Here is a 27329-nt window from a genome sequence, read left to right as displayed (position 1 = left end):
CAATGTTTAGGCCTACTACAACTTATGCATAAGCACCTTGTTATTGCGAGGTAGAATCATTAATCATGAATTACTAATTTCGATGGAAACCAATGCTTCTTGAGCATTTTTTTACTTATGCTAAAATGATATATAATTGATTTTATCTATTTTTAAACATGTACATATATGGATGCACTCTTTATTTATGTCTCACCGTTCAGTGCAAGTGTTAGGGCTGGTATAGGAATAATTATCTGTCCTTGGCTTTGTTGAATTATGTGTCATGATATTTTATTTTATATTACTTTGTTCAGCTTATATGGTTGTATTTATACAAACCGAATTAAAGCTTATTTGACTTGACTTGACTTGATTTGTCTTATAATTGTAGGCATTCTCATCAATTCACTCTAGATAACACCCATCTGTAAGAGCAGTTGCATGACTGGAGTGTGATGGTGGTGCTGTATGGATAATCAATGATCATGCAGGATATGGAGTCATCTGTTGATAGCAATGCTGTGAAGCATAGAAAAAAAAAAAAGATTCCTGCCATCACCGGAGCTCTGTGGTGCTTGCATGTGCCTTGAGCACCATTGTAGGAAAGCAGTTTCTTAACTATGCAAGAGGAATGCCACTGGCTTGGTGTGAGCTGTGTCTGAGGCCCCACAAATTCAAAACAATATAATTAATATTAGGCCCTCACTGTGTCACTGAAAACAACCTGACTGACGAGCCCTAATGAGGGCGAAACCGGTCTTGGGTTGCTTGTTCTCCAATAATTGAGGACCTAGCCCAGCAGTTCACGCTGGACTGTTTCTATTGGAGCAGGATCAAAATTGAATTACATATGGATGGGTCCAAACTGAGATGGCATGGTGTACAAAATCATGATGGACTGAGATGCGGTATTGAGTAATCACCAGTGGCTGAGACTAATTTAAGCATTGCCTGCTGTCTTTCCCGTATGGTCAAGTTGCAGTTAATGTACAGCAACATCTTACATGTGGAAGGCTGTTCTGGACCCTAAAACATGCATTCACAAGAAGGTGAAAATGAATTAATTGAAGACACACAGGTCAATGTAATGCTAAGTAGGAACATCCTACAAATATCCTGAAAAAATCTTTTCTTAGATTCGCAAATTGTAAAATCCTAGAAAAAAATAATTAACTAGAAATGTTAACGATGTAAGAAATAGCTCAAAAAAGCTGTGGTAACATTTTTAAAAATAGAGCATAGCACCTCTGTTTAAATCTTGCTGTTTTTAAAAATTCTACAAAATCTTTAAACCTTTCAACTGGCAATTACAGTTTTCATACAACTATCTACAAATGTTCAACAACACTTTGGACAACAATCCCATCCATGATTTTAATTCCTTAGCTTTGTTAGCTTGTGGACAGAATATGTAGACAAATGTTAACCCATTGCCCTTTACCAAAATTCTTTGACATAATTGTTCCCAGTAAATGCAACATGCATTATCAAATTATTTGCCTTGGACTGTGACTGTAACAATCAATCAATCAATCAAACATTTGTAGAGGGCACTACATACCCGTGAGGGTCTCAAGGTGCTGGGAGGTGGGGGAAAGGGCGCTACTGATCGAACAGCCAGGTCTTGAGTAGCCTCCTGAAGGTCAGCAGGTCTTGGGTCTGTCGTAGGCTCAGTGGGAGGGTGTTCCAGGTCTTGGCGGCGAGGTGGGAGAAGGATCTCCTGCCGGTGGTTGTTCTCCGAATGCGCGAGACGGTGGCGAGTGCGAGGTCGGCGGAGCGGAGCTGGCAGTTGGGGATGTAGAAGGAAAGTTGTCTGTTGAGGTAGGCTGGGCCGGTCTTGTGGAGTGCCTTGTGTGCGTGGATGAGGAGCTTGAAGGATATCCTCTTGTTGATGGGCAGCCAGTGCAGGTTTCTCAGGTGGGGGGTGATGTGGTCGTGGCACGTCAAGGATCAGTCGTGCCGAGGCGTTTTGGATGGGTTGCAGTCATTTGATGAGCTTGGTCAGGGCTGTCGCGTAGATGGCATTTCCGTAGTCGAGTCTGCTGCTGACGAGGGCCTGGGTGACTGTTCTTCTTGTATCTGTCAGGATCCACCTGTAGATCTTGCGGAGTATGCGGAGGGTGTTGAAGCAGGAGGAGGAGACGTCGTTGACTTGCTTGGTCATGGAGAGCGTTGAGTCGAGAATGATTCCCAGGTTGTGTGCGTGGTCGGTGGGTGTCAGGGCTGCCCCCTGTGCCGTCGGCCACCAGGAGTCATCCCAGGCTGAAGGGTTGGAGCCGAGGATGAGGACCTCCGTTTTGTCCGTGTTCAGCTTCAGTCGGCTGATCTTCATCCAGTCGGTGATGGCCTTCATTCCTTCGTGGAGGTTGGCTTTGGCGGTGATGGGGTCCTTAGTGAGGGAGAGGATCAGTTGAGTGTCGTCGGCGTAGGAGATTATGTTGAGGATGTGCTGTCGGGCGACGTGTGCGAGCGGGGCCATGTAAATGTTGAACAGTGTCGGGCTGAGGGAAGATTTCTGGGGTATGCCACAGATGATCTCGGAGTCTTCGGATCGGAAATGGGGGAGGCGGACTCTCTGGGTTCTGCCGGAGAGGAAGGAGGTGGTCCATTCCAGAGCTTTGTCTCGGATCCCTACGGCGTGGAGGCGTGCGCGTAGTGTGCGGTGGCAGACGGTGTTGAAGGTGGCGGAGAAGTCCAGGAGGATGAGGGCTGCGGTCTCACCGTTGTCCAGCAGGGTCCTGATGTCGTCGGTGGCGGCGATGAGGGCGGTCTCGGTGCTGTGGTTGCTGCCGAACCCTGACTGCGAAGGGTCCAGGATTCTGGTTTTCTTCGAGGTATCAGGTTAGCTGTCTGTTGATGATCTTCTCGATGACCTTGGCCGGGAATGGGAGCAGAGAGATTGGCCGGAAGTTCTTGAGGTCTCTAGGGTCTGCCTTGGGTTTTTTGAGTAGGGCATTGATGTCGGCGTGTTTCCAGCTCTCTGGGAAGGTCGCAGTCTCAAGGGAGAGATTGATGACGTTGCGCAGGTGGGGTGCGATGGAGCTGCTGGCTTTGTTGAAGATGTGGTGTGGGAATGGGTCTGACGGGGAGCCGGAGTAGATTGTGCTCATGGTCTTAATGGTGTCATCGATGCTCACGCTGGCCCAGGCTAGCAGGGGGTCGTGGTCGATGGTGTGCGGAGAGTCTGTTGTGTTGCTGTCTGTTGGGGCTGTCTGGGTGTTGAAGCTGTTGTGGATGCCTGCTATCTTGCGGTGGAAAAAAGTGGCGAGGGAGTCGCACAGGGCTTGCGACGGCGGGATGTTGTTGGTGTTGGAGAGTTCCTTCACGATGTTGAAGAGCTCCTTGCTGTTGTGTGTGTTGTTGTCGAGGCGGTCTTTGAAGGAGGTCCTCTTGGCAGTCCTGATGAGGTGATGGTGGTTGCGGGTGGTGTCCTTGTGGGCTGCGTAGCTGTCCGGATTCTGTTCGCTGTGCCATTTCTTCTCTAGTTTCCAGCAGGCTCGCTTGGAGGCTAGGAGATCTGGGGTGAACCAGCTGGTCCTCTTGCCAGTGTCTCTGTGGGGGGGTTTCTTCAGCTGGGCGATGGTGTTGACACAGTCATCGATCCAGCGTCTGAGGCTGTGGGCAGCATTGTCGGTGTTGGAGGGTTTGGTGGGTGGGCTGAGAGCGAGGTTTGCTTGTAGTTGGGCTTCGGTGATTTTGCTCCAGCAGCAGCGAGGGATCTGTTGGGTGAGGAGTTGTGTGGTGGGTTTCTGGAAGGTGAAGTGGATGCAGCGGTGGTCCGTCCAGAGGAGTTCGGTGGTGTGACTGAAGGAGACGTGGGGGCTTGAGGAGAAGACGGGGTCGAGCGTGTGTCCAGCGGAGTGGGTAGGTGTTGTGACAAGTTGCCTCTGTCCGAGGTTGGCGAGGTTATCAATCAGGGTTGTCGAGTGGCTGTCGTTGTTGTTCTCAAGGTGAAAGTTCAGGTCTCCGAGGAGGATGTAGTCGGTGGAGGTCAGGGCGTGCCTGCTGATGAAGTTGGCGATGGAGTTGCTGAACTGGGGTCGGGGTCCGGGGGGGTCAGTAGACAAGGGTGCCTCTGAGGGTGGGGTTGGGGTCTGTGTGGATCTGGAAATGCATGTGTTCAGAGGTGCTGAGAGTGTCATCGGTGCTGGTCGAGACCCCAATGCTGTTCTTGTGAACGATGGCGATTCCGCCTCCGACTCCGTTGGTGCGGCCTCTGCTGGTGATCTTGTAGCCATCTGGGATGGCTATGGCGATGTCGGGTGCGGAGGAGTCGTTCATCCAAGTCTATGTCAGGAAGGCGACGTCCCGGGATGAGGTATTGAGCAGGTCCCAGAGCTCGACGGCGTGTTTGCGTGAGGAGCGGGTGTTCAGTAGGATGCATCGGAGGTGGTTGAGGTCTTTCTTGGTGGGTTGTTTGGTGGCTCTGAGGCTGGTGTAGCTACAGTTCCAGCAGGTGAAGGGACCGTGTGTGCGTTTCGGGGCGGCCTTGAAGCGGGTGTGGGTCCGTCTGGGGTTGAGAGCGTGGAGTGTGCTGGCATCGTAGCGGCGGCGGTCGTCGTGGCGTGTGCAGGGACCAGGGGTTCTTGCGCCGTGCACGGTCCGGGCATGGTCGGACGCCGACAGGCTTGTCTTAGGCGCGCCTTCGGCGCGATAGCGGCGCGACCGCACAGCAGCTGCCATATATGGGGAGGTGGGAGGGAGGAGCAGCTGGGAGGCGGGAGCAGTAGCGGTCCATGGAGGGAGTGACGGTGAGGCAGTGGGGCGGGGGAGGGGCAGGGTGGGGAAATGTAAACACCGGAATATGGATGAACGGAGGTAAGTAGATGCAGCGCGCATAAAGGAATTCATTTTATTTATTTAAATGTGTACTTACCTGCGTTCATCCATATTCTGGTGTTTACATTTCCCCACCCTGCCCCTCCCCCGCCCCGCCTCACTGCCCCACCGTCACTCCCTCCACGGACCGCTACTGGGCGGGAGGCAGTGAATGGCCAGTGAGGGGGGCAGGGCCACAGGGGACGCAGCGGCGGGAACAGGAGCGGCGAGGGCACCGAAGGCAACCGGGCACAAATCAGGGGGCAGCGAGGGGGAACAGAAGGCAAAAGAAGGCCCAGAATGAAGGGGCAGAAATCAGGGGGCAGCGAGGGAGAACAGAAGGCAAAAGAGGACACAGAATGAAGGGGCACAAATCAGGGGGAAGCGAGGAAGAACAGAAGGCAACAGAGGGCACAGAATGAAGGGGCACAAATCAGGGGGCAGCGAGGGGGAACAGAAGGCAAAAGAGGGCATAGAATGAAGGGGCACGAATCAAGGGCAGCGAGGGGGAACAGAAGGCTAAAGAGGGCACAGAATGAAGGGGCACAAATCAGGGGGCAGCGAGGGGGAACAGAAGGGAAAAGAGGGCACAGAATGAAGGGGCACAAATCAGGGGGCAGCGAGGGGGAACAGAAGGCAAAAGAGGGCACAGAATGAAGGGGCAACGAGGGGAACAGAAGGCAAGCAAAACGGGCACAGAAAGAATGCAGGCACAGGGGGGAGACAGGAGTACAGGGGAACACAGACAGACAGCGACAGTGATACAAACCTAAGACCTACCACTGGCCACCAGGGATGAGGCGCAGGTGGTAGCCTCCGGGTGGAGGAGGGCTTCAACTTCTACAGCAGCGGCAGCTGGGGCAGGGTCAGGACACATAGGCGGAGCTGTGTGGTAGGGGAGCGACCTACCTAACAAGGTCGAGGATCGCACAATGTGCACTCTATATCTATATAAACTATTTTGACTCACTGCTCGTCTAGTATGGAGCCAAAAGAATGGAAGCACTTATTCAACTCATTACAATTCAAATCCCATATTTTATTGTATTCCTTGTTTTATAGCTTCATTCTATAATACACGTATTGTCATTTTGAGATTATACAATGCATTTGCTGCCCTTTTCACCTGGTGTGCCAAACGCGTAGCCCTGAACAGGAAAAGTCTACTTTTATTTTGCAAAGGTTAATTTAGGTCAATTATTATGAGTCATAAATGTTTTTCTTGATATTATTCATAATAATAATAATTGCTATGAATCTTAGAACATTTTGTACGTAAACATAGACTTAACCCTAGTGGTAGAACATGCAACACCCTATTGTCTGACAAAGATATTTGTTCTATACTGCAATATATACATTGCCGTTTTAATAAACTCTTTGGCATTGAAAAAAGGCAATTATCAGTGGGAACTTTTTCATAGCTTATTAGTTTGTAGATGTTCTTCCAGTGTAAGGGCAATGGTGATATCATTGTCATTTTCATATTAAGTGGAACCAATGAAAACAATGTTCACTGTTGTTTTACAGGATACAGAAGCTGACCAAACAGCCATGGAAAGGAAGACTCTTCGAAGAGCAATGTATTCCAGGGAAGCAAAAGCACAAATGGAGGATGAGGATGAAGGTATTTTACCACACTCTATACCTTTTGTGCTAGTGATTTAGACTACTTCATTGTTTAATACATGTAAACATACTATATAATGTTAGAAAACATATTAAATGCCAGGGAACAATTGTATAAAAGGTAATTAACCACACTAAGCCTGAAAGGGAGGGCGCCAACCACTGTAGTTGTAAATGCTAAAGCACTGTTTATTTTGTGCACTCATTTGTCAGTCTGATAATATATATATATAACTAGCTACAATATACATTACATCCCGTTGGACCAACACGAACACAACGAAGTGTGATAGACCTTTTAAAAAATATGTTACCAAGTACATTGTGCAAAGGAAAATGGTTTTAACCACCCATAGGGCCTGATTTATGCTGGAGAATGCGTTTCAACAAACAAGGTCTCCAATTTCATAAAGAAAAACATGCTAAGGACTAGCACGTTGGCTGGTTTGGTGATTGTGAGCGTTGTGAGTGCATTTATGAGCACATCGCTAATACTTACAATATTAAATTCAGGAGATTGAGCCCCATGCGCACCAGGTGCTTCTCAGCCTCATCTGACCATGTTCAAGCCAGGTGCATGGGCATACACAAGGCTGCATGCTGTGTACGTTTGTCAGGTGTTCTACCGTTCCAGAGGATTGTTTGGCATTGTAGAACATGAGAGCTGGTGACTGTCGTTCAGACATGGTAACGATTGGATGATGACCCACGTTTTTAACGTTTTACTGCACTCAAGATGTTTAGGAATCAGTCAACGGCTGCAGATTAAAGTATTCATTGGACCAACAGCTTGCAATAAAAAAGAACATTCAAACAGAAGAACTGTCGGAAAACCATGAGATGTTGACCTCAGTAAACAACCAGGACTGTATCTGAAGAATTTTTCCCTGAAAGCCAAGGTCAAGATTAAAAAACACACGGGGATTTGAAGACAATCGGTCTAGGCACCGATAGCAAGCACAGCGTTCATAGTTTTGAGGAGATGCACTCATATCTCTTTAGCTTGAGCAACTTGCTAAGTTATCAATGTCAAAATTGAGATGATCTTTAAACATCAATTATCGTATGCCACTGTGAACTGACAGGAATTAGGGGGCATATTAACAACGGCCAGCGATAATTATCGCTGGCCGTGCTTAGCGATAATTATATTATCGCAGCCTATCTCTGGTATTTATCGCCCTGGTAGCGCGTTATTAACAACGCGTTACTCCAGGGCGATAAAGATTCCAGAGATAGTGAGGTTATCGCCCTTTTGCAGGGAACATCGCTGGTTTTTCAGCGATGTTCCCTGCAAAAGGGCGATAACCTTGCTGATACGACCCACAGGGTCGTATCAGCATAATCCACCCCCTATGTTAGGGATGGCTAAGTCAAGATTTTAGCAGACGTTAGGTTTTGGCGAAAACTGCCATTTTCGCCAAAATCTAATGTGTGCTAAAATCATGTGGGCTGCCTTGTAAATATCGCGATGTAAACATCAGCGATATTTGCAAGGTAGTCCATCCTGGGTACGCCTAGTAACGCCCACTTTGCATCTCATTGGAGATGCAATGTGAGGCGTTGGGAAAAGGGGTGCTAACATGCGATTATGCATGTTAGCACCCTCTTGTAAATGGGGCGCTGTTTTTATCTCTGCTTTTTTGGCTTTGTAAGCCAAAAAACCGGAGATAAAGCCCTTGTAAATATGCTCCTAGAATTTTTACCAACCGTCCTTTTTTCTCGTTTTCTAAAATCCATTGTACTTTAATTTAGATAATCAAAGCTTTGTTTACAACTGATCATCATGAAAACCATTTTTGGAAAAGATTGGTTCCAATTTAACAGCGTTAAGTTCTCAGATATTGGGGCAGATTTACAAGCCCCTTGCGAGACATTTACGCCGCCGTTGCGTCACTTCTGTGAGGCAGCGGCGGCGTAAACCATGCACCATGTTGCGCCTTATTTAAACGTGACGCATCTAGGGAGATGTGTCACGTTGTAAAGCCCTGCGCTACATTAAACCTGCGTCAGGTTTAATGTATGCAGGGTGGGCGTTCGGTCGGAAAAAGCCTTGGAAAAGTCATTTTTCCAACGCTGCTGCGCCAAAACCCTGCGCCTGCTTGAAGCAGGCGTAAGGCATGACGCAGCATGTTCGGTATGGGCAGCCCCTGAGCATTGCTGGAGTTGCGTCGTGCTTGCACCATGACTCCAGCAATGCGCTGCCCTTATGCCATCAGATGCGTCACGCATCTGTTTATCCTTGCGCCATGATGCGCTGCATTGTAAATGCGGCTCATCTGTGGTGGCGCAAGGGTAAACTTGCATGACGCATCTTTCCTGGCGCATCCCTGCTGATTTGCAGGGATGCGCCAGGAAACATAAATCTGCCCCATTGTTTTTTCTTTAGTAACAGGTTCCTGTGGAATGACTACATGTCATGTACTGTGTAAATGACTGAGGTCCACATTTTGAGGTGTGATGCGCAGGGTCTGTTTTCAAGCGTTGCATTCTGTTTTAATGCTGAAAGTCTATTTTTCGAGCTCCTGTTTCAATCTGTTTCCAACATCACGTTCAAAACTATGACCTGGTGTCTATATTTCAAGCTTACTTCTGGATTTCAATGTGCAATACCTATATTTCATGGTTTATTTTCGGTTTTAATGTAGCAGACCAATATATGAAGCTTTATTTTCAACCTAGGTGCTACTTTCTTCTGGACGGAGCATGTCCACTCCTGCCACTGGGCAGCTCTCTTCTTCCTATTTCTTCTCCGTTGTGAAATGTATAGGTTCCTGTTCCATGAAGTTTATTTTTTCCAAATTTACCTTCATAGTCTCTATCTGATGGAGCTTCCTCGTAGCATTCTTTCTGTCACCTTGCCATTTGTTTTCGTCCTAGATAATTACATTTGCAGTTTTAGGAATTCCTTTTCTATTTTTCTCCAATGGTCTAGGTGTCAGAATGAGCTGGGTGTCCTCTACACCCACAAAAAGATCATGCACCATAAATAACCATAAGTATGGAGCAGGGCGGTAGTAATGAGATGGACGATCCCTGCGGGAGGTCTTGAATAAAGACTGTGACACTTTGTGAGAGAATGGAAAATATTTGGGGATGATTGATGGCATCAAGAGTTTATGTTATGCCTTGTTCTTTTATGTTGCAATATGTTATATTATGTTACAGCTATTAGAGAGAGAAACAAATGGCCAATGTTCTCCTTTTTGAGAACTAAGATTAAAATCTAAGGATGATAATAAAATAGATGATTGGATCTACAACTAGGCAAATTATAGTGGGCTACGTGATAGCAAAAGAATTCTTAATACGTTTGCAAATACTAAATCTAAAGGGAGGGGTGCATTGTTGTCTGAGACAGTTTAAACAATTTAAAGACTGGTTTCTAACACAGCCTCATAATTCTCTCTGAGACCATAAGGAAAACACTGGAATAAAAGTAATAGCTCAAGTAGGGCAGTGATAGTTAGACGTGTCAGCCTTAGGGTAGTCTTTCCCTTATATGTTTTACTTTTCACCCATCCTATATTTGCTGAATTAGATTTTGTTGGCCTTTTAACTCTATAGGGCAGATTTACAAGGACTGGGGCATCCCTGCGTATTAGCAGGGATGCGCTAGTACCGATACGACACACAATTCTACACTTGCGCTGCCACGAATGCATCGCATTTACAATGCAGCGCACCATGGCGCAGGGATAGACAGATGCGTGTTGCAGCTGATGGCATAAGGGTGGCGCATTGCTGGAGTCTTGTCGCAAGCGCGACGCAACTCCAGCAATGTTCAGGGACCGCCCATACGTAACGTGCTGCGCCACTCCTTACGCCTTCTTCAAGCAGGCGCAGGGTTTCGTCGCAGCGGCCTCTGAAAAGTGACTCAGTGAAATCTTGTAGATTTCACTGCATCACTTTTAGGAGGCTTTTTATGACGGAACGCCCACCCTCAATACATTAAACTTGTTAATGTGGCGCAGGGTTTTACAACGTGACGCATCTCCCTAAATGTGTCATGTTGTAAATAAGTCACAATGTGGCGCATGGTTTACGCCACCGCTACGTCACAAAAGTGACGCAACGGCAGCATAAATGTGTCGCAAGGGGCTTGTAAATCTGCCCCTCTGTACTTTACCCCTGCTAACTAGTGCTAAAGTGCTTGTGCCAACTCCCTAAAACACGGTAAAACTAGCTTCCACTTGATTGGCATTTTTAATCTACTTTAAAGTCCCTATTAAAGTGGTATTTCATATACCCTGGGCCTTTAAATCAAATGCTTCAGTTGGGCCTGCAGCACTTCTTGTGCCACACACTTAAGTAGCCTTGTAAAACATATCTCGCTACCAGTTTTACACTGTCAAATCAACTTGAAAAAATAACCCCTTTGCCATGACTATAACACCCTCTTTAATGCATATATCACCCGTAAGGTAGGCCCTACACAGCCATAGGGCAGGATGCATTTCAATCAAAAAGATGGACTTGTACTTTTACGTTTTACATGTCTCGTTATTGAAAAACTCCTTCATTTGTTTATCACTACTGTGAGGTCTATCCCTCCAATAGAATAATATTAGGTTGCCTTATTACATTTAGCATGCGCTAACTTTTAATTAGAAACAAGAAGAAAAGGCATGTTTGGTGTCTGAGAAATTGTAATTTAAAATCCACATTAATGGTAAAGCTGCATTTGGTGTCACTAGTTTGAAAATTCCATTTTCAGAAAGTTGGCATTTTCCAACCCTAACTATTTGGTGCCTGTAGCCTGTTCCTGGGTCACATGGCTATGTGTGAGTGCCAGTTAGCTTTTGTATATTCCACCCAGACAGCCACACAATAGAGGGATTGGGTGTGCCTGGATAGGCCATCTCAGTCAGGATGGGGAGGCAGTAGGGTGTGTCCTGCCTTCACATAAAGAACATCAAACTAGTCTATTGTCACTGTAGCCAGGGATGGGAGGCAGGAAATTCCAAGTACTTCTGAAAAAGGAACTTCTAGAAGGCACCAGGTATATAAAAAGGGACCCTCACACCCACTCTTCAGATCACTTATGAACAGGTGGAACACTCAGAAGAAGGACTGCTTTGCTTCGTTTCTGCTCTGCTGCAAGAAGGACTGCCCAGCTGCTCTGCTGCAAAAAGGACTGCCCAAATGCTCTGCTGCAATGCTACACTGCCTTCAAGAGGTACTGCTCTGCAGCAATGCATTCAAGAGGGACTGCTCTTCTGCCCTGCTGCTGGAGTAAGAAGGTCTGAACTTGCACTTTCAACCCAAGACCACCAGAGTGACTCCAAGGGCTTGTTGGCTGGCCTCCTCCTGATAGGCTCCTCAGGGACAGAAATGACTCTAACCATCTTAAACCCTGCACCTGCCTTGCTCAGAGTCCTAACCCCCCAAGTGGTTCCTCTCCAGTCCTGGACCCTTGGAAGTGGGAATAAAGATACGCTGCCAGCCCAGCTGTGGTTCCAATGAGTGTCGGTACACAGCGAGATGCAACCAGACGCAGGACCTCTCATCATGGCCTTCGCAACTCTCCAACTTTGGCAATGCAGCTTGACGCAACTCGACACAGACTGCACCTCACAGCTCATCACCGGAACCGACACAGCATTGGCCCAACTTGAGGTGGGACCATGCATCACTCATTAGAACCGACACTACCTGACGCATCTTGACACAGGACCCTGTAACGCACTTGGGAACCACTGCTGCGCATCACAACACTCCACATCAAGGACATAAGGCAAAATTCTCTGCGAGCCTGACCTGCTCCCTGTATCCAGCACATGCTGCATCGCGGTCAGCCTGAACTTGTGACTTTGTCTAGGTCGCATTGTGCTTTTAATCGCTATATTTATCTAAATCTTTAAAATTGCATATCTTCAATTCTACTGATTGGATTTTTTCTCTTTTTGGTGTAAATTTTTATTTAAAAAATTACTCTGTTTTTGTAAACTGGTATGGGATTTTTCTTGTGTTGTGCTTTCACTTTATTACTGCTTGTGTGCTCACATGCCAAGCTACCAGAGGTTAAATTAGTGACTTTAGTGGTTCACTCTGACAGGGATTGTGGCTGGTGCTAGGAAAGGGCTCACACCCTCCTCAACCAACAACCCAATGTCTCACAATAGTTAATACAAATGTCCAATACTTGAAAAAGTCAAATGTATTAAATGTTTTAAAAATACTTCACGATGACAGCAACTCCATTCCAGAATGGAATGAATAGATGAATTAGGAACTCGATATGGCATAGTGATTACTTAGATAAACATGTTTCATTAGTAATAGTAGATTGATAATTACGCTGGTATAGCGTGCAGTTACTGGGAAGGTATTCTGGTGCTGGATTCCTGTGAGAGAACTAACCTTGTGAACAGTCTAAATTTAAGAGAGAAAGGTTGTTTACCTGTTTATGAAAAGATTGGTGATCTGTTGTGAGTCAGGCCACACTAGCTGCTAGTGCCATAGGGTGCTGGCATAATATGTTAAAGAGTGACCACCAAGCTTGACAGGCTCTACCATTGAGCTGGTCAAAATAGCTCGGGAGAAAGATCATACAGTAGCGTAGAAACAGTGGATGGAGATGGATAAGTTCCCCTTAGTATTGATCGAATGGGCCCTGCATAATAATTTCAGTTTCACTAGCTTGTCTACCAGGAATTAACAAAGTATGGCCAAGATATTAAAACTGAGTCTTGTTTTCTGCCTGAAAATAGTAGATAGACCTTTTCTGGAAAATGTACAGTCTAACAGTATAGGTCCTGAAAAAGAGTATGTGTGTAAAAAATCACTATATGAACAATCAAATGATTGTCTTTTGGATGTAGAAATAGGAGAATATCCCGCAAGACCTTCAGCTAAAGAAAGCAGTTTGAGACCATCTTATTGCTGTGGGGTTCAAATTAGAGGGAATCATAAAATAATTCTTACATTCCATAATTTGGTAGCAGCTGTGGGCTGTGGACCAGGTATAGCAGGTCGCCAAGCCATATGCCATATTGATGGAGGGGGAACAAGGATTAGGACTTCCGCCTAAATTCAGGCTTTATGAATTTAAGGCTATACAGTGAGAGACTGTCGAGAAGAAAAGCTGAAAATTGTCCATGACATGAAGCTGTTTGCTGTCCAGCCAGATGAGCATTGACTAATATCAGTGTATGCATAAAATATCACTCTAAAGGGTCCAATAAGAGCTGCTAAATGGGTGACATATATATATAAAAGAGACCTGTGGAAAGCTGCATGTAAGAGCTATAGGTTTAGAGTGTTAAGAAGGCAGTGTGACTGTAAGATAAAAGACAAGCCATATCAGTGGAGTGGAGCAGTCCCCACCCGCTGCAGCCCCTGGAATGGTCAATAGTGTAAATTAATGCAGAGAGGTCTAAAAGTAGATGTCAATGAGTATTGTCTCCATACTGTGACTAATCCAGAGACTGAACTACACAGGGCCCAAGGCTAATGTACCTTACAAGCAGATAGACAGCAAGTAGTTAATTGTGATTTTCAGAGTCCTACCTTGAATAGGGAGGAGTGAGGTGAACTGATAGATTACTACATACTGCATTCTGTAGTACTGGAATAACTGTAGCATGCTTGAATCCTGCATGGACTTGAGATGTAGTGAGAGAGATATTAACATTGAAACAAAGAAAATATGCCACAACAGAGGAAACCTTATTCATATTAATTGGGGGAAGAGTCCCCATGTATTAAGATCAGGAAATACAATAACATAATTGACTTGCTGAGTCTGATTGCCTTTTGATTAAACATCCAAAAATGTCCAATGTCTCACAATGTAAGTTATTAGTGTGAACATGATTCTCAAGCAATTCTTGTTTTGTAAATGGGTACATGTATTTACTTCATTCTCTGTAGTCCTAGTCTAACTTCATTTCACGCAGCCAGTGAGGGATAAAATTACTAGACAATACAGCAAGACAAAAAGAGGAGTGTTGTTATTTGGAAAGGATCATAGTAACTGTACAGTCTAGAGTAGGTTTTGGCTGGAAAAGGAACACCTGGGTGGGTACAGAGCCCTGCCCAGATGCTTTACAGTATGCCCGAAGATATAGTTGCACCATATTTGCCGCTGTACAACAGATTTTACTCTGTAAGACACAAAATACACTGTTATTCCATTGGGATGGGTGGCACATAATAATGGCACATATTAATTAATAGGTCTGGTATTCAATGCACATGAATGCGGGAAATGGTCTGCTAATTTGGGCCCACTAGAATCGTACTAAAAGTGAGAAGTTGAGGCACCCAGATCACGGGTGCCAGGGCCACAAGTAAAGCAATGGATAAGGTAGTTCAAAGTATTTAATTTTTTTCTGGGTACCATACTGAGACAGCACCGTTAGAGGCCCCACAAGCTTTTGGTTACAGTAAGGTACTCTCACTCAGGCGGTAGTTGTGAGAGATTGATAAGGAGAGTTGCACATAGTATGCTGGCTCATTCTACTTCCCTTGTTTCGCTACTCCATCTTTACACAATACTTTGATAAAGTCTTGATAAACATAGACCCACTCCGTTCTAAGACACTAGGGCGCTACATTATGAATTAAGTTGCACGTATACCTTCAGTATATACCTGTGTTGGAAAGTGGCGTATTAGTAGTGGGAATTATGCATCTACCACTAGCAATGAGACCACTAACAAAATATAGAGCTCATAATAGGTCTTAGAAAATTATTTCCATGCTCAACCCTCGGTAGGTTGGCTGCAAGCAGGCAGGTTTAACTTCAAAGAGAGGTATATAAAGCATTTAAAAACACCAATTCAGTAAATAATTAAGACACCACACATAGTAAACATCCAACACCACTTTATAAAAATAGGAAATGTTTTTATCTTTAAAATGACACCAAAACAAAAACAATCCAATGTAGGGAACCGATGATATGAATTTTTAAAGATTTTGCACTATATAGCACATAGAGACCTATAGCACTCATTGGGACATCTGGTCGCACTAGACCGGGAAAAAGTCAAAGTTTCATGCCATCCGCGATGGAGCCCTGCAAGGTTACCCCCTGCTGTAGGTGTCAGTCAAAGTTTTTACCTTCTGACTTAGAAACATTTCTGGAGCTTTTCTTCCCGAGGGTTCGCCGGCTTGCATTGCGACGACCCCCTAGTCAAATTTATGGAAGTCAGACCTCTGTAGCTTTCCAGCAGGACGAACCAGAGATCCAGGCCGGCTCACGGTTGAAGGTGGGCGGCTTGACTCTTGCGGGTGGTCCAGGTCCCCTCTTCTAATTTACAGAGCTTTTTCTCGTGTGGTACCTCGATGCTCTTCACCAGGCCGGATTCGGTGAAGATTCGTCAGCTTGGGTTTCCACCTGCTTCCCGTCAAACTCTGGAAGTCGGACCTTCAGAGCTTTTCAGCGGGACAAGCCTAGACACCAGGCCGGCTCACAGTTGAGGGTCGCCAGCTTGGCTGGCCGGGATGAGTCGGTCCACTTATGGAGCTTTTTTCCAAAGTTGCTCCAAAGTTCTTCAAACTTCCTAAAGTTCCTTTGAGGGTTTCAACGTGTCCAACATTTACTCTAAAGGTTTGAAAGCTCCAAGATTGTCCTTAAAAGTTTGGTACTTCAAATCCAACAATCCACTTGGACAAACCCTTACAAATTCACTGGTAATATTCCAGGCTGGGGATTCTTGGTGATGATGGTCAAGGTGAGGTCTGTTAACCTGTAGCTTGCAGGGAGTCCACTCTTTAGTCCTTTCAAAGCAAGTTTGATCCACAAGACTGTAGTTCCAGATTGTGCAGCAGGCACAGTCAGTCAGAGTACAGGGCCTGGTTGGTGCAAATCAAACTTCCAGCATGGACCATTCTTCTTCTAAAGTTTCAAGCAGCAGATCTGAGATGCACTGCCCCTCTCAGATACGTATTCAGTGTTCTCTGGGGTCACACAGGAAGGCAATCCTGTCCAATGAGGTACAGGACAAAACCCCAGAGCATAACCATTTCCTCCAAAGTGTGGCACAGTGGTCTCCCTGAAAGCTCTATTTCTGCAAAATTAAACACGGCTGAAGCCCCATCAGACAGACAAGAGCTGTCTAAACAAACTTCCAGGATGGCTATTCTTCATATTCTCCTTCCCTTCCGGCCTCAGCACATTCCTTCCCTAAGCCTGCCATCTGGCTGGGTTCAAAGAGTAGGGGTGTAAATGAAACTGATTTCTCCTGCCTGTCTCCTCTTTCTATTGAAGATTATAGCTTACAACCCCTTTCCCTCTGGCATTCGTATGGAGCAAAAATCTCTCCTTCCAGAATTGCCTGGCTAATCCACTTAACTCTGACCAATCAGGACATATCACTGAAAGGTAGAATTGTGGCTTACAGACAAGAAACTTCTTGTCTGTACATTTTAGGATGAATTGAACAATAGTATATTGTTGGATTTATCAATACCATTCTAGTGAGTCCTTGAATGATATTGTTAAAATTCTCCTGGCGGGAATTGTTAAAGAATCACTTCTTGCCATGTTAACCTATGTGGCTGGGGATTTGCAATGGGGAAAATTACTTGAGCAATTTTTCCAACAACAGAGCTTATAAAACATCTTTTATAAGGACCTTGCTTATATCTACAGTATTGTTCTACCTTCCCCTGCTCCAGACTTTAGGGGGTTCTGAATATATGTAAACATTTTGCAGATCCTCACTCCGCAGTGCTCCTAGCACCAAAGTCGATTTTGGGAAGTACTTTACTACAATGGGGTGAGTGATATTTGCAATTTCACTAAACCCAAGGCATATAAAACCTTTTTTTATAAGGGTCCTCCTTATAAATACCTGACCAATCACCACTGGGACACCTAGGGGGGACCCTGTGGGTTCCTAATATGCCAAAACATTGTAGTTAATTAACGTTTCAGTGCCCCAAACACCAAGGTCGAGTTTGGGCACAATTTGTATTTTAAAGGTAGTCCTGCAACAAAGGGCTGCTTTTAAACTGATCTCAGGCCTCAGCAGTCTACACATGCAAGTGCAGAAAGGGCTAATGGCCTCTAAACTGCCATGCCTTATTATATACTAGGGACTTAAAGGTAGTTTTGGTCCCCCTGCCATATTATGTACTAGGGCCTTATATGGGAGGTCATGCCAATCATAGAGGTACCCCAAACCATAATGTACCCTAGTGTATGTAAGTGTTTTCAGATTCGAAGTGTCTTTTCAGCATAGTAAGTTACCACCAATACCTGTCAGCAAAAAATGGGGGGTGCCCAGGACACAAGTGTGACTTTGCAACAATCTGTTAACATAAATATGTGCAATAACCCTTGGTTTGGCAGCAGAGCACAAATCGAAGCCTGATCCAGGTGGAGTGCTCTACAGATAGCCTGACCTTCAGATGTGCGTGTGGTACCACATAGCCACATGCATACTGAGAAGAATTAACCAGCTAGAAGACATTTTCCAGGATTGTAGTCATTTTGAAGTGTTCATTAGAGGGACAAATGTTCAATAGACCGACGTATACCCCAATCAAAAGTCTCCAAAACAACAGTCAGCCTCCACAGACTGAAAATTGCAAATTTTTGTTAATTGTGAAATTCAGCCTTTACAGTAATCTAACAAACTTGGTCAGACAGTATCCAATATCATGTCCTGACCTTGCTGCCTTTAATTTTTCTTTGAGGGTGATATTGAGCTACCAAGCAGGGTTTAACCATTTCATAGGAATACGATCCTACAAAAAGCGACAACACATATGCAGTGACACTTACCTATTTGCCCAGTTACTTAAGTAAGGCAAAACAAACTTAATTTAAGTTATGCTCACTTCAAGTTTACTTCCACAATACCATCATGTCGTCATGGCAGTGGCAAGAAATTGAGTAGAGATGCTTATCAGTGCTTCAGGTGGACTTTCACAATACTCTTGCGAGGGTTGGAGTATCATTGGCCTCATCCTCTTGTAACCTTGCCTGGCACCAGGAAGATGCTGCAGGGTGCAAGCATCAACAATGAACAAAACAACTGTGTTACAAGAGCTAAGAATTGCTGACTAGACAACTGTTAATTGAATTGAGGTAACTGAGTTCGGCTTTCGACACGGTCTCCCATGAGATTTTGCTCCAACGTTTCAGGGAGATCGGTGTCAGTGGTAAGGCCTGGGCCTGGTTTGCGTCTTTTCTAGCCGACCGCTCCTTTCAGATCCACTCCCCACCTTACATGTCCAGTTCCTATCCCCTCAGCAGCGGTGTCCCTCAGGGCTCTGCTCTGAGCACCACGTTGTTTAACGTGTATGTCCCCCCTTTGGCTCTTCTGGCCAAAGCCTGGAAGATCAAGATGATTTCATATGCGGACGACAAGTAACTGCTATTCACCTTCACCAACAACCCTGCCCATGACCAACTGAAGTTTTGTGAAGATATCTTGGCCATCTCTGATTGGTTGGTGGAAAAATACCTCCAACTTAACTCCTCAAAAACGGAGGTGCTTCTGGTTGGCCAGGATCTTCACAAATGGGACAACCTGTGGTGGCCTGCTGCACTGGGCATTCAACCCCAACCAAAAAGCGCAGTGAAGAACTTAGGGGCCCTCTCGTTCGAACTCCACACCAAAAAAGTGGCAGGTACATGCTTTGGCCACCTACACAGTCTGAAATCCATTCTTGGGTTTTTCGACGCTTCTATGCGACAGGTGATCATTCAATCAGTTTTACTGTCACGTCTTGACTACTGTAACGGACTGCTTCTGGGCATCAATAAAACTGTCACGAAGAGGCTTCAAAGGGCTCAGAATGCAGCTACTCGCATTCTTTTTGCCGTCCCTAAGCATTGTCACACCTCCCATCTCCTGTATTGCCTGCACTGGCTTCCCATCGAACTGAGAATTCAGTTCAAGGCCCTTTGCACCGTACACAAGATCCTACACAGCCAGGGCCCTCAGATACTGCAGGGGCTCTGCACCTCTTATGTCCCAACTCGCGCACTGCGCTCTGCAGATCTGCACCTGGCTTGCACTCCCAGGATGCGCAGGAGCAGAGCGGGGGTCACGCATTTAGATCCCTGGCCCCAGCCCTATCGAATTCTATTCCGATCATTGCGCGCAGCACACAAGATCACTGGGCTTTCAGAAAACAGATCAAAACCTGGCTGTTTTCATCCATCTAGCTCACGTTGCACGAACTTGCTGCGTGCAGGTCCCTGGGGTCTCTAGAAACAGATAATTTCCTGGCTGTCTTTCCATCTGGCTAGCAAATTTCACCATGGCCACCCGTCCTCGAGCGATGGGATGCCCCGTTGCTGGGGTAGCCACGCGCTATATAAGCAAAAAAAACAAACAAAAATACTCTATCCTTTGCCCCTTGTTTACCCCGGTCTAAAAACCTGATGCTACCATCAGATTTTGTCAGCATTCCATATTGATAACATTTTGAATGCATTTAATGACTTCATTACATCAGGAAAGTGTTACTGTTTGTAAAGAAGGCCAGGAGTTTATGGTGTGTCTTGGCAGTTAGTGAAGCCTGTGGCAGGACAAAAAAGCACATGTCCATTTATTCTGACATCTGCATCTGCAACATTTGTTGTATATTTCATTTGCAGTTAAGTAAAGCATTGTAGTCTGTGGAGGAGGTATTATATAGGATTATGAAATAAGAACATCCTGCTGTGCATTTCTTCTTCTTCAATCCAAGTATTAATTACATTTGTCTACCCGACATTTAACTAGCACTTTGAAAAGTATTACATACTGTACAGGAGGCAGCCTTGGCAGGTTGTCAGTGCTTGATAGAATGTACTGTACTTACTGATTTACCCTCCACACTCTGTAGTAATCAGATGTGACGCATAATGCCCGGCTCTCAGCATCTGTCTGGTGTGAGGCAAACAATGCAACAAGTGCTCAGCACCTTTATCCAAATGCATCAGGCATGCACAAAGGTATGGAACACTACTTGAGCCCTGGCCTCTGCATGGGCTGGGCAGACCCATATAGTGTGAGGTATAGTGCAGGAGGAAACCATACATTGACTGTCCAAACACCATCCACTGCAGCTGGTACTGATGTCACAGGGGCACTGTATCTTTCCCAACACCCCAAAAACAAAATGTATCCTCAGTGCAACAGAGCCTGAAGGTATGGAGGACACAGCACATTTTCAAACACCAGCCATAATGGTTGCACAATTTCAGAAAGCATGTACGTGACCTGCTTCTGGGCTACTTACATGTCCTCAGGCTTCGCACTGTGGCACAACAAGTTCTCAACCTATGTTAGCAGCATCAAACAGACAATCATTGCGCCAAGTGCACACTACACCCATGCACCTTATAGAATGCCATTCACACTTTGAAGATTCCCAAAGCCTAATTAGTAACTACAAATGGGTGACTAGCTGCGCACAGCCACAGTGTGGTATCATTTATGCATGATGCATGGTTGCATCGTGCTACTGGCAATCTGGGACCCAAAATGTCACACTTGGCAAGCCTTGAACCAATGAGGGTTTCTCATCTTTGGTGGGCCATCTGAAGCAACACCAGAAAACAAGACCATCAACCATCAAACTCTCAGCCACATGCTGGCCTTTGCTCATATTGCAATAAAATGCCACTGGGCAAAGAGAATTACTTGTGCTCAGCACCTATACTGTCGATTCAAGAAAGATCCATGCACTAGTCCAAACTCAATAAATCATCTAAATGTCATGAGAAATATTAGTAGCTCCATCGAGGGGCCTGCTTCTTGTGGCACTTTGAAAGAATATAGGTACACCGATAAGCTGCAAGTATTTATTGCAGGAAAGGCTTCAATACAAAGAGCAACGATAGTCCACTTTTTATACCTTCTGCACTTTCATGATAAACCTCCACATTTCATTTCACACACACCACCACATACATCATCCATCACCGCTTCAAACATATTCTAACTCTTGCTCCCCTGCATGCCCTGACACCTACACTTTCTACAACTATATAACACACAACCCCTTCTTACATTCTAACAACAGAAAGTGTGAGAGAACAAAAATGAAAAAGAAGAAAAAAAGAAAAGGAAAATGAAAATGAAAACACAGCCTATCTGAAATGATTAGAGATGGGTCGACTATTAAACAATCAGTCTCCATAGGAGAGTAATGGAGGTGGATCCTCAAATATATCTTCCCATATGCAGATAAACACAAAAAACGAATTGAGGATGATGAAGTCACAACTGTCCTATTGCTGTTTTGACTTGTTAGAGCCGAGGGTCATCAAAAGATCACTTTGGGGTAGGAGCAAATCCAACCCAATTGACTCAATCGAGTGAAGCCATTCTATACCCTGGGAGTTCTTATAAATCTATACTAAGGACAATTTCTTGGGTCTTTTGTGTTTTGGCAAGAATATATAAAGCATACCTAGAGGTATACTCAAAGATTTTTTTTATTGGTGAGTACCTCTGGTATGATTTAAAACACTAAAAGTTTGTCATGGGGTGAAATACAATGACTCACTAGACCTGAAAAAACTGTGTAATTGCCAACATGTTTCGACTACTATATCAGCCTATCAAGGTCTCGGGACTTCTTCAGGGTAAAGGAATTACAAGCTATGGTGTCCATTCAAACCATGCAGATAAGGTAAATAATAAAACTCTGCAAAACAAATATGAGCTATAGAGGGAAAGCAAGACCACAAGTCGCCCTCCTCTCAACCAATAACAATACAAAATAGACTGGGTCTACGAAGGTATCATCCACATGTATCAGAATAAACTGTGGTATAGATACCTATTTCTCTTGTATCTCATATGCGTCTCCTTTTTTAACTTGAGGTAGTCACCAACAGCTTTTCACCTTCAATTTATATAAAAAAGAAACTAACAAAATATTTTACTAATGGCAATCCCCACTTGTTCATTCCGCCAAAAGTGCAGAAGGACACTAATCAAGTGCCAACACAAAACTACCAAATCATTGAATTTTGAAAAAATGTTGGAAAAAATGTGAGAAAAACAATGTGAGAAAAACAAGATGACACCTCACGTGCGCACCGCCAATTGAGCCTGCTGGTTGGTACTCACCAGCTATGCCCACTTTTATCATCATTGGTTGTCATCTTGCTTAAAAACAATATATGTGTAGTGTCCAAACAATTACACCCAAATTTTGGTGTGTTAAATGGTGAAACAATCACATGCCACGATGCGACCCAAGTGAAAAGTAAAATTGAAAAAAGATGCACTTTTCACAAAACCAACTTTATTCTTCTTTATGTGTGCACCTAGTTCAAATTAAAAAGGTTGCTTATTATGCATACCATTATGTTGTGCCCCCGGGTCGGCCAATTGTGTCAGGGATCCAATCAGTGTTGGAGCCCCTTTCACAGTTTGCTGACTTTTTTCTAAGAGAGTCAGTAGTAAATCAACAATCCTTTGTAAAGGATACTACCGAGATCCTTAACATCATAGAGGATTTATGTTTTGACCCATGTTGTGAGTTACTGGTCACGATTGACATAGAGTCACTCTATACGTGTATACCCCAGGATGCCGCGCTGGTGGCAGCAGCACGAGCTCTTAGTGGGCAAGAGTGGTTCTATGATGCACCACAATCATTCGTGCTACAGTATGTAGAACTTGCCTTGACGCGGAACTATTTTAGTTATAAGAACAATATGTACTTACAAACAACAGGTACTTCAATGGGCGCTACGATGGCGCCCAGTCTAGCCTGCATTTATGTTGGTCAGTTTGAGGAACACGTCATATACCATCAGTCTAACCCCTTCCAGAGGAATATACGCCGCTGGAAGCGGTATATAGATGACATGTTTTGTATCTGGTCAGGGCAAAGGACATGTTGCTGGACTTTCTCAACTGGCTTAACCAACAGGATGCCAGCTTGAGATTTACATGGACATATAGTCACCAGACGGAGGTCTATCTGGACCTAGACATTCATGTTGAAGGGAATATACTCTGTACTGGAGTCCATCAAAAACCTACGGATAAAAATTCACTTTTATCCTATAAATCTTATCATCCGAGAGCTCTTAAAGATAATTTGCCAGTGGGACAGTTCTTGCGGTATCGTAGGAATTGTTCCTCTACCGCAGCATTTCTTGAACGATCAGAAGGGCTATGTGAGAAACTTGAGATGAGGCAATATCCACGAAAAATTGTCAGACAAGCGAGAAAAAGAGCGATTAACACCCCACGGAGTGTGTTTACTTGAGAAGAATGAAAGGACAAAAGATGAATGTATGCCCGTAGTAATGACGTTTGACCCTTTAGCAACACGCATTCGACAATCTATACGTAAACACTGGTCATTATTATCGACAAAGGAGTTTACTATGCCTCCACCTAGATTTGCTTTTAAAAGATCTAGTAATTTGAAGGATAAGCTTGTGCACACCCGGGAGGAAGCATTTCAAAAGCCAATAGAGACAACAGTTCCCTCAGGGCGTTATCCATGTGGGTCATGTTCAGTGTGTACATTGACTAGGAAGACATTGAGTGTGGTTTTGAATTCAGGGAAGATCTGGCATTTAAGACGTTTCAGCAATTGTAACACCGCGAATGTGGTGTACAGATTGACCTGTCAATGTGACCTACAGTATATAGGTCTCACGACGAGAAAGGTTAAAATCAGAATGCAAGAACATCTCAGCACAATTAGAACAGGGAAGTTAACTACGAGACTGGTACAACATTGCCATGAGACAAAACATACTTTTACCTGGGTGGTACTTGAGAAAATAGTAGGTGAACCACAAAACATCGAGGGCCTATTAGCCTCAAAAGAAGCACGTTGGATTTTTCAAGAGAGATGCAACCAAATTAGGTTGAACGACCAAATTGAATGGAACAAGGCAAAATATTGAGCACAGGGGAAGGAGACCCTGATTTTTTGGTTAACCTCTGTTGGTGTCTGTAAGAGATAGTATAAGCAACATCTGCTGTGTATAATCAATATATAATATATGTGGTGTACATACCAGCGAGCTACATGTTGGCAATGACTGCAAACATCTTTGTGACATCCAAGATTAGGATAAAAAGTCTTTGAATATGCTAGACACTAATAAGAAAAGAGACAGTTTAATTCTGCGGTATGGGTGCTGTAGTGTCTATGTGAATGCACAGAGGTGGTTTCAATGAGCAGCATTAGAAACTTTGGAGTCCTTATGATGGTTGCAGAATTATGGATTTTGCTGTAGATTTCATCTATGTATCCAGACTAACTGCGAATGACTTGAAGATTTGATTATGTAATGACAAAACGAGAAAGAGAGAAAAAAAGTAAGAAAATCTCAATTTTTGTAAGAAGCCAGGTATAAGACGATAAGACTGGTGAAAATATCTAATTCGCGAAGTACTGGTAGCGAAAAGGTTTTTCTAAGTAATAACTAAAGATTCCCATTTCAAGATGGCGCCTAATGATATAATAAGATGATGTTACCGGGTCCCCCAGTGAGAGTATAGAAATATAACCAATTAATATAATTAAAAAGAACATTAACATCATATATGATCCTGCTATAAGATATAGAGAAAACAATATTGGCTTTTGAAAAATGGGTCGGCATTTGCTGGCGAGAAGTACCGCCAGTGACTGGGAGTGTTTAGAGTATTAACCTTTTCTAAGATGGCGCCCATTGTTGTTGTAAGGTTACACCGCCGGGCACTTCTCGCGGTAATATAAAAATATAGGCGGCTGTTTGTCAAGTTTGATCGGTGGAGACAAGAAGCTCCGTGAGACCCCGGGTGGTAAGAAGTGATGGCTGTCGTGAGGAGTATGCAGGCTTTTTTAATGTCACTGACTTCACGTTCTTGTTATGAATGAGGGCAGTGTACGGGAATTGTTTGAGTTGTCACAGTTGAATGGAGTTTATTCCGGGTCCCGGGTGCCACGACTTCCACTTTCAGCATGTTTAGTGGGTTGAGGAGTGATGAGTGCACTCGAAAGTTGTATCCCCGAAGATAGTAGTAGTTGATGGTAAACGAACAGGAGTGTGCAGGGTTTAACCAGAAACTTTGTTATTCCTAGATTTGCATTACAGCTGAATGCGAATCCATAGTGAGGACTCACATATGGAGCTCGATGTGTGACCTATAAAAAATGAGTTGGTACGAGGAAGTGTGGCTCAAGACGGGTAAAGAATACATTTGTGACTGAGATTTGGTTTTGAAAAAATGACCATTAGTGGAGAATCGGTTGTTTAGTAAGAACTCTGTGTGTTTTGTCTTTTACTTCTGTCAGTCCCCGCAATAAGTGTTTGAAGTGTCCCTAACTGGTGCCAGGCGACCGAGTTTGCCCTGAAGAAATCGCCTAAAAATTCCTTTGGCGATGAAACATGTTGGCACAACATAATGGTATGCATAATAAGCAACCTTTTTAATTTGAACTAGGTGCACACATAAAGAAGAATAAAGTTGGTTTTGTGAAAAGTGCATCTTTTTTCAATTTTACTTTTCACTTGGGTCGCATCGTGGCATGTGATTGTTTCACCATTTACCACACCACAATTTGGGTGTAATTGTTTGGACACTACACATATATTGTTTTTAAGCAAGATGACAACCAATGATGATAAAAGTGGGTATAGCTGGTGAGTACCAACCAGCAGGCTCAATTGGCGGTGCGCACGTGAGGTGTCATCTGGTTTTCTCACATTGTTTTTCTCACATTTTTTCCAACATTTTTTCAAGATTCAATGATTTGGTAGTTTTGTGTTGGCACTTGATTAGTGTCCTTCTGCACTTTTGGCGGAATGAACAAGTGGGGATTGCCATTAGTACAATATTTTGTTAGTTTCTTTTTTATATAAATTGAAGGTGAAAAGCTGTTGGTGACTACCTCAAGTTAAAAAAGGAGAGGCGTATGAGATACAAGAGAAATAGGTATCTATACCACAGTTTATTCTGATACATGTTGATGATACCTTCGTAGACCCAGTCTATTTTGTATTGTAAATAATAAAACTCTACCAGTCCCTCAACTGGATAGGAAAACCTAAATAAAAAGGTAAATAAGGCACAAAGCTAAGTATGTGTGACCCACTCCCTTCCTCTAACCAAAAAAGGTGTTTGAGGTACATATTTACTTCTTAGTGCACCATTGTATCCTAAGCAAAAGGTAAGAAAATAAAAAGCAGTATAACCACTCTATACATGGATGGCTGTCTACGTCCGACTGTTCACAGCCCCATTAACTTTAGGAACTGAAATAACTTTATTGTACCACCACTGACAGAAGTATCTTTTATATATATATATATATATATAGAACTGAAGAAACCATTGAAATTCCCCGGTTATAGTTAGTTCATCTAACTATAACTCGCGCGCCCGCTTCGCACTGCAGATGACGTCACATATTACATCACTCATGACATGGTCAGTGACATCACTCATGACATCACTGATGACATCTCAAATGACATCACTGATGACATCACTAAGTGAATGTGTGTTTTTCTGAAAATTACATATGTTTTATATATGTATATCTCAAGGTCGATGGAAGAATAAATGGGTATATAAGTGTCTAAATGGATGATTTGTTTTTGAAAAATTGATTGTATAACTTACTGATTAAGAGTATCTTAGTGAATACATGGCTTAGTGAGTAATGTTTAAATATGTATATATCTGTATCAGTCTCTCACTTTGTGTATAAGTGGCTGCATGGGTTGGTGAGTAGCTACATGAGTGTCTATATATGTTATTAGTTGGTTTTTTGAGTATCAGTATGAGTGTCAAAGTGTCTGTATGGTTCGGTGGGGTGTATTACATAGTGCATAGGTGCATGAATGAGTGACTCACTGTTTGTATGTGTTGAAGACAGCATTTGTGCAGGACTGTATGGGTGGATGAGTGTGTGCATGGGTGTGTTAGTGAGTAAATTGCTGTCTCAATAGTGTCTTTATGAGTAACTACATA

General features: G+C 44.1%; 1 protein-coding gene across 5 annotated transcripts in view; it reads left to right on the top strand.

The window, feature by feature from the left end:
* The window catches only part of ABCC9 (ATP binding cassette subfamily C member 9), a 947014-nt gene that overhangs the window by 504503 nt on the left and 415182 nt on the right, over positions 1-27329 (top strand). For all 5 annotated transcript variants that reach the window (XM_085652729.1, XM_085652730.1, XM_085652727.1 and 2 more), the window contains one exon: positions 6331-6427. In XM_085652729.1, the coding sequence (XP_085508855.1) occupies positions 6331-6427 (97 nt within the window). The remainder of the gene's footprint in view (positions 1-6330; positions 6428-27329) is intronic.

This window comes from Triturus cristatus, chromosome 4_1 (assembly GCF_964204655.1).
Source record: "Triturus cristatus chromosome 4_1, aTriCri1.1, whole genome shotgun sequence".
NCBI lineage: Eukaryota > Metazoa > Chordata > Amphibia > Caudata > Salamandridae > Triturus > Triturus cristatus.
This window is presented reverse-complemented; position numbering and strand designations above follow the sequence as displayed.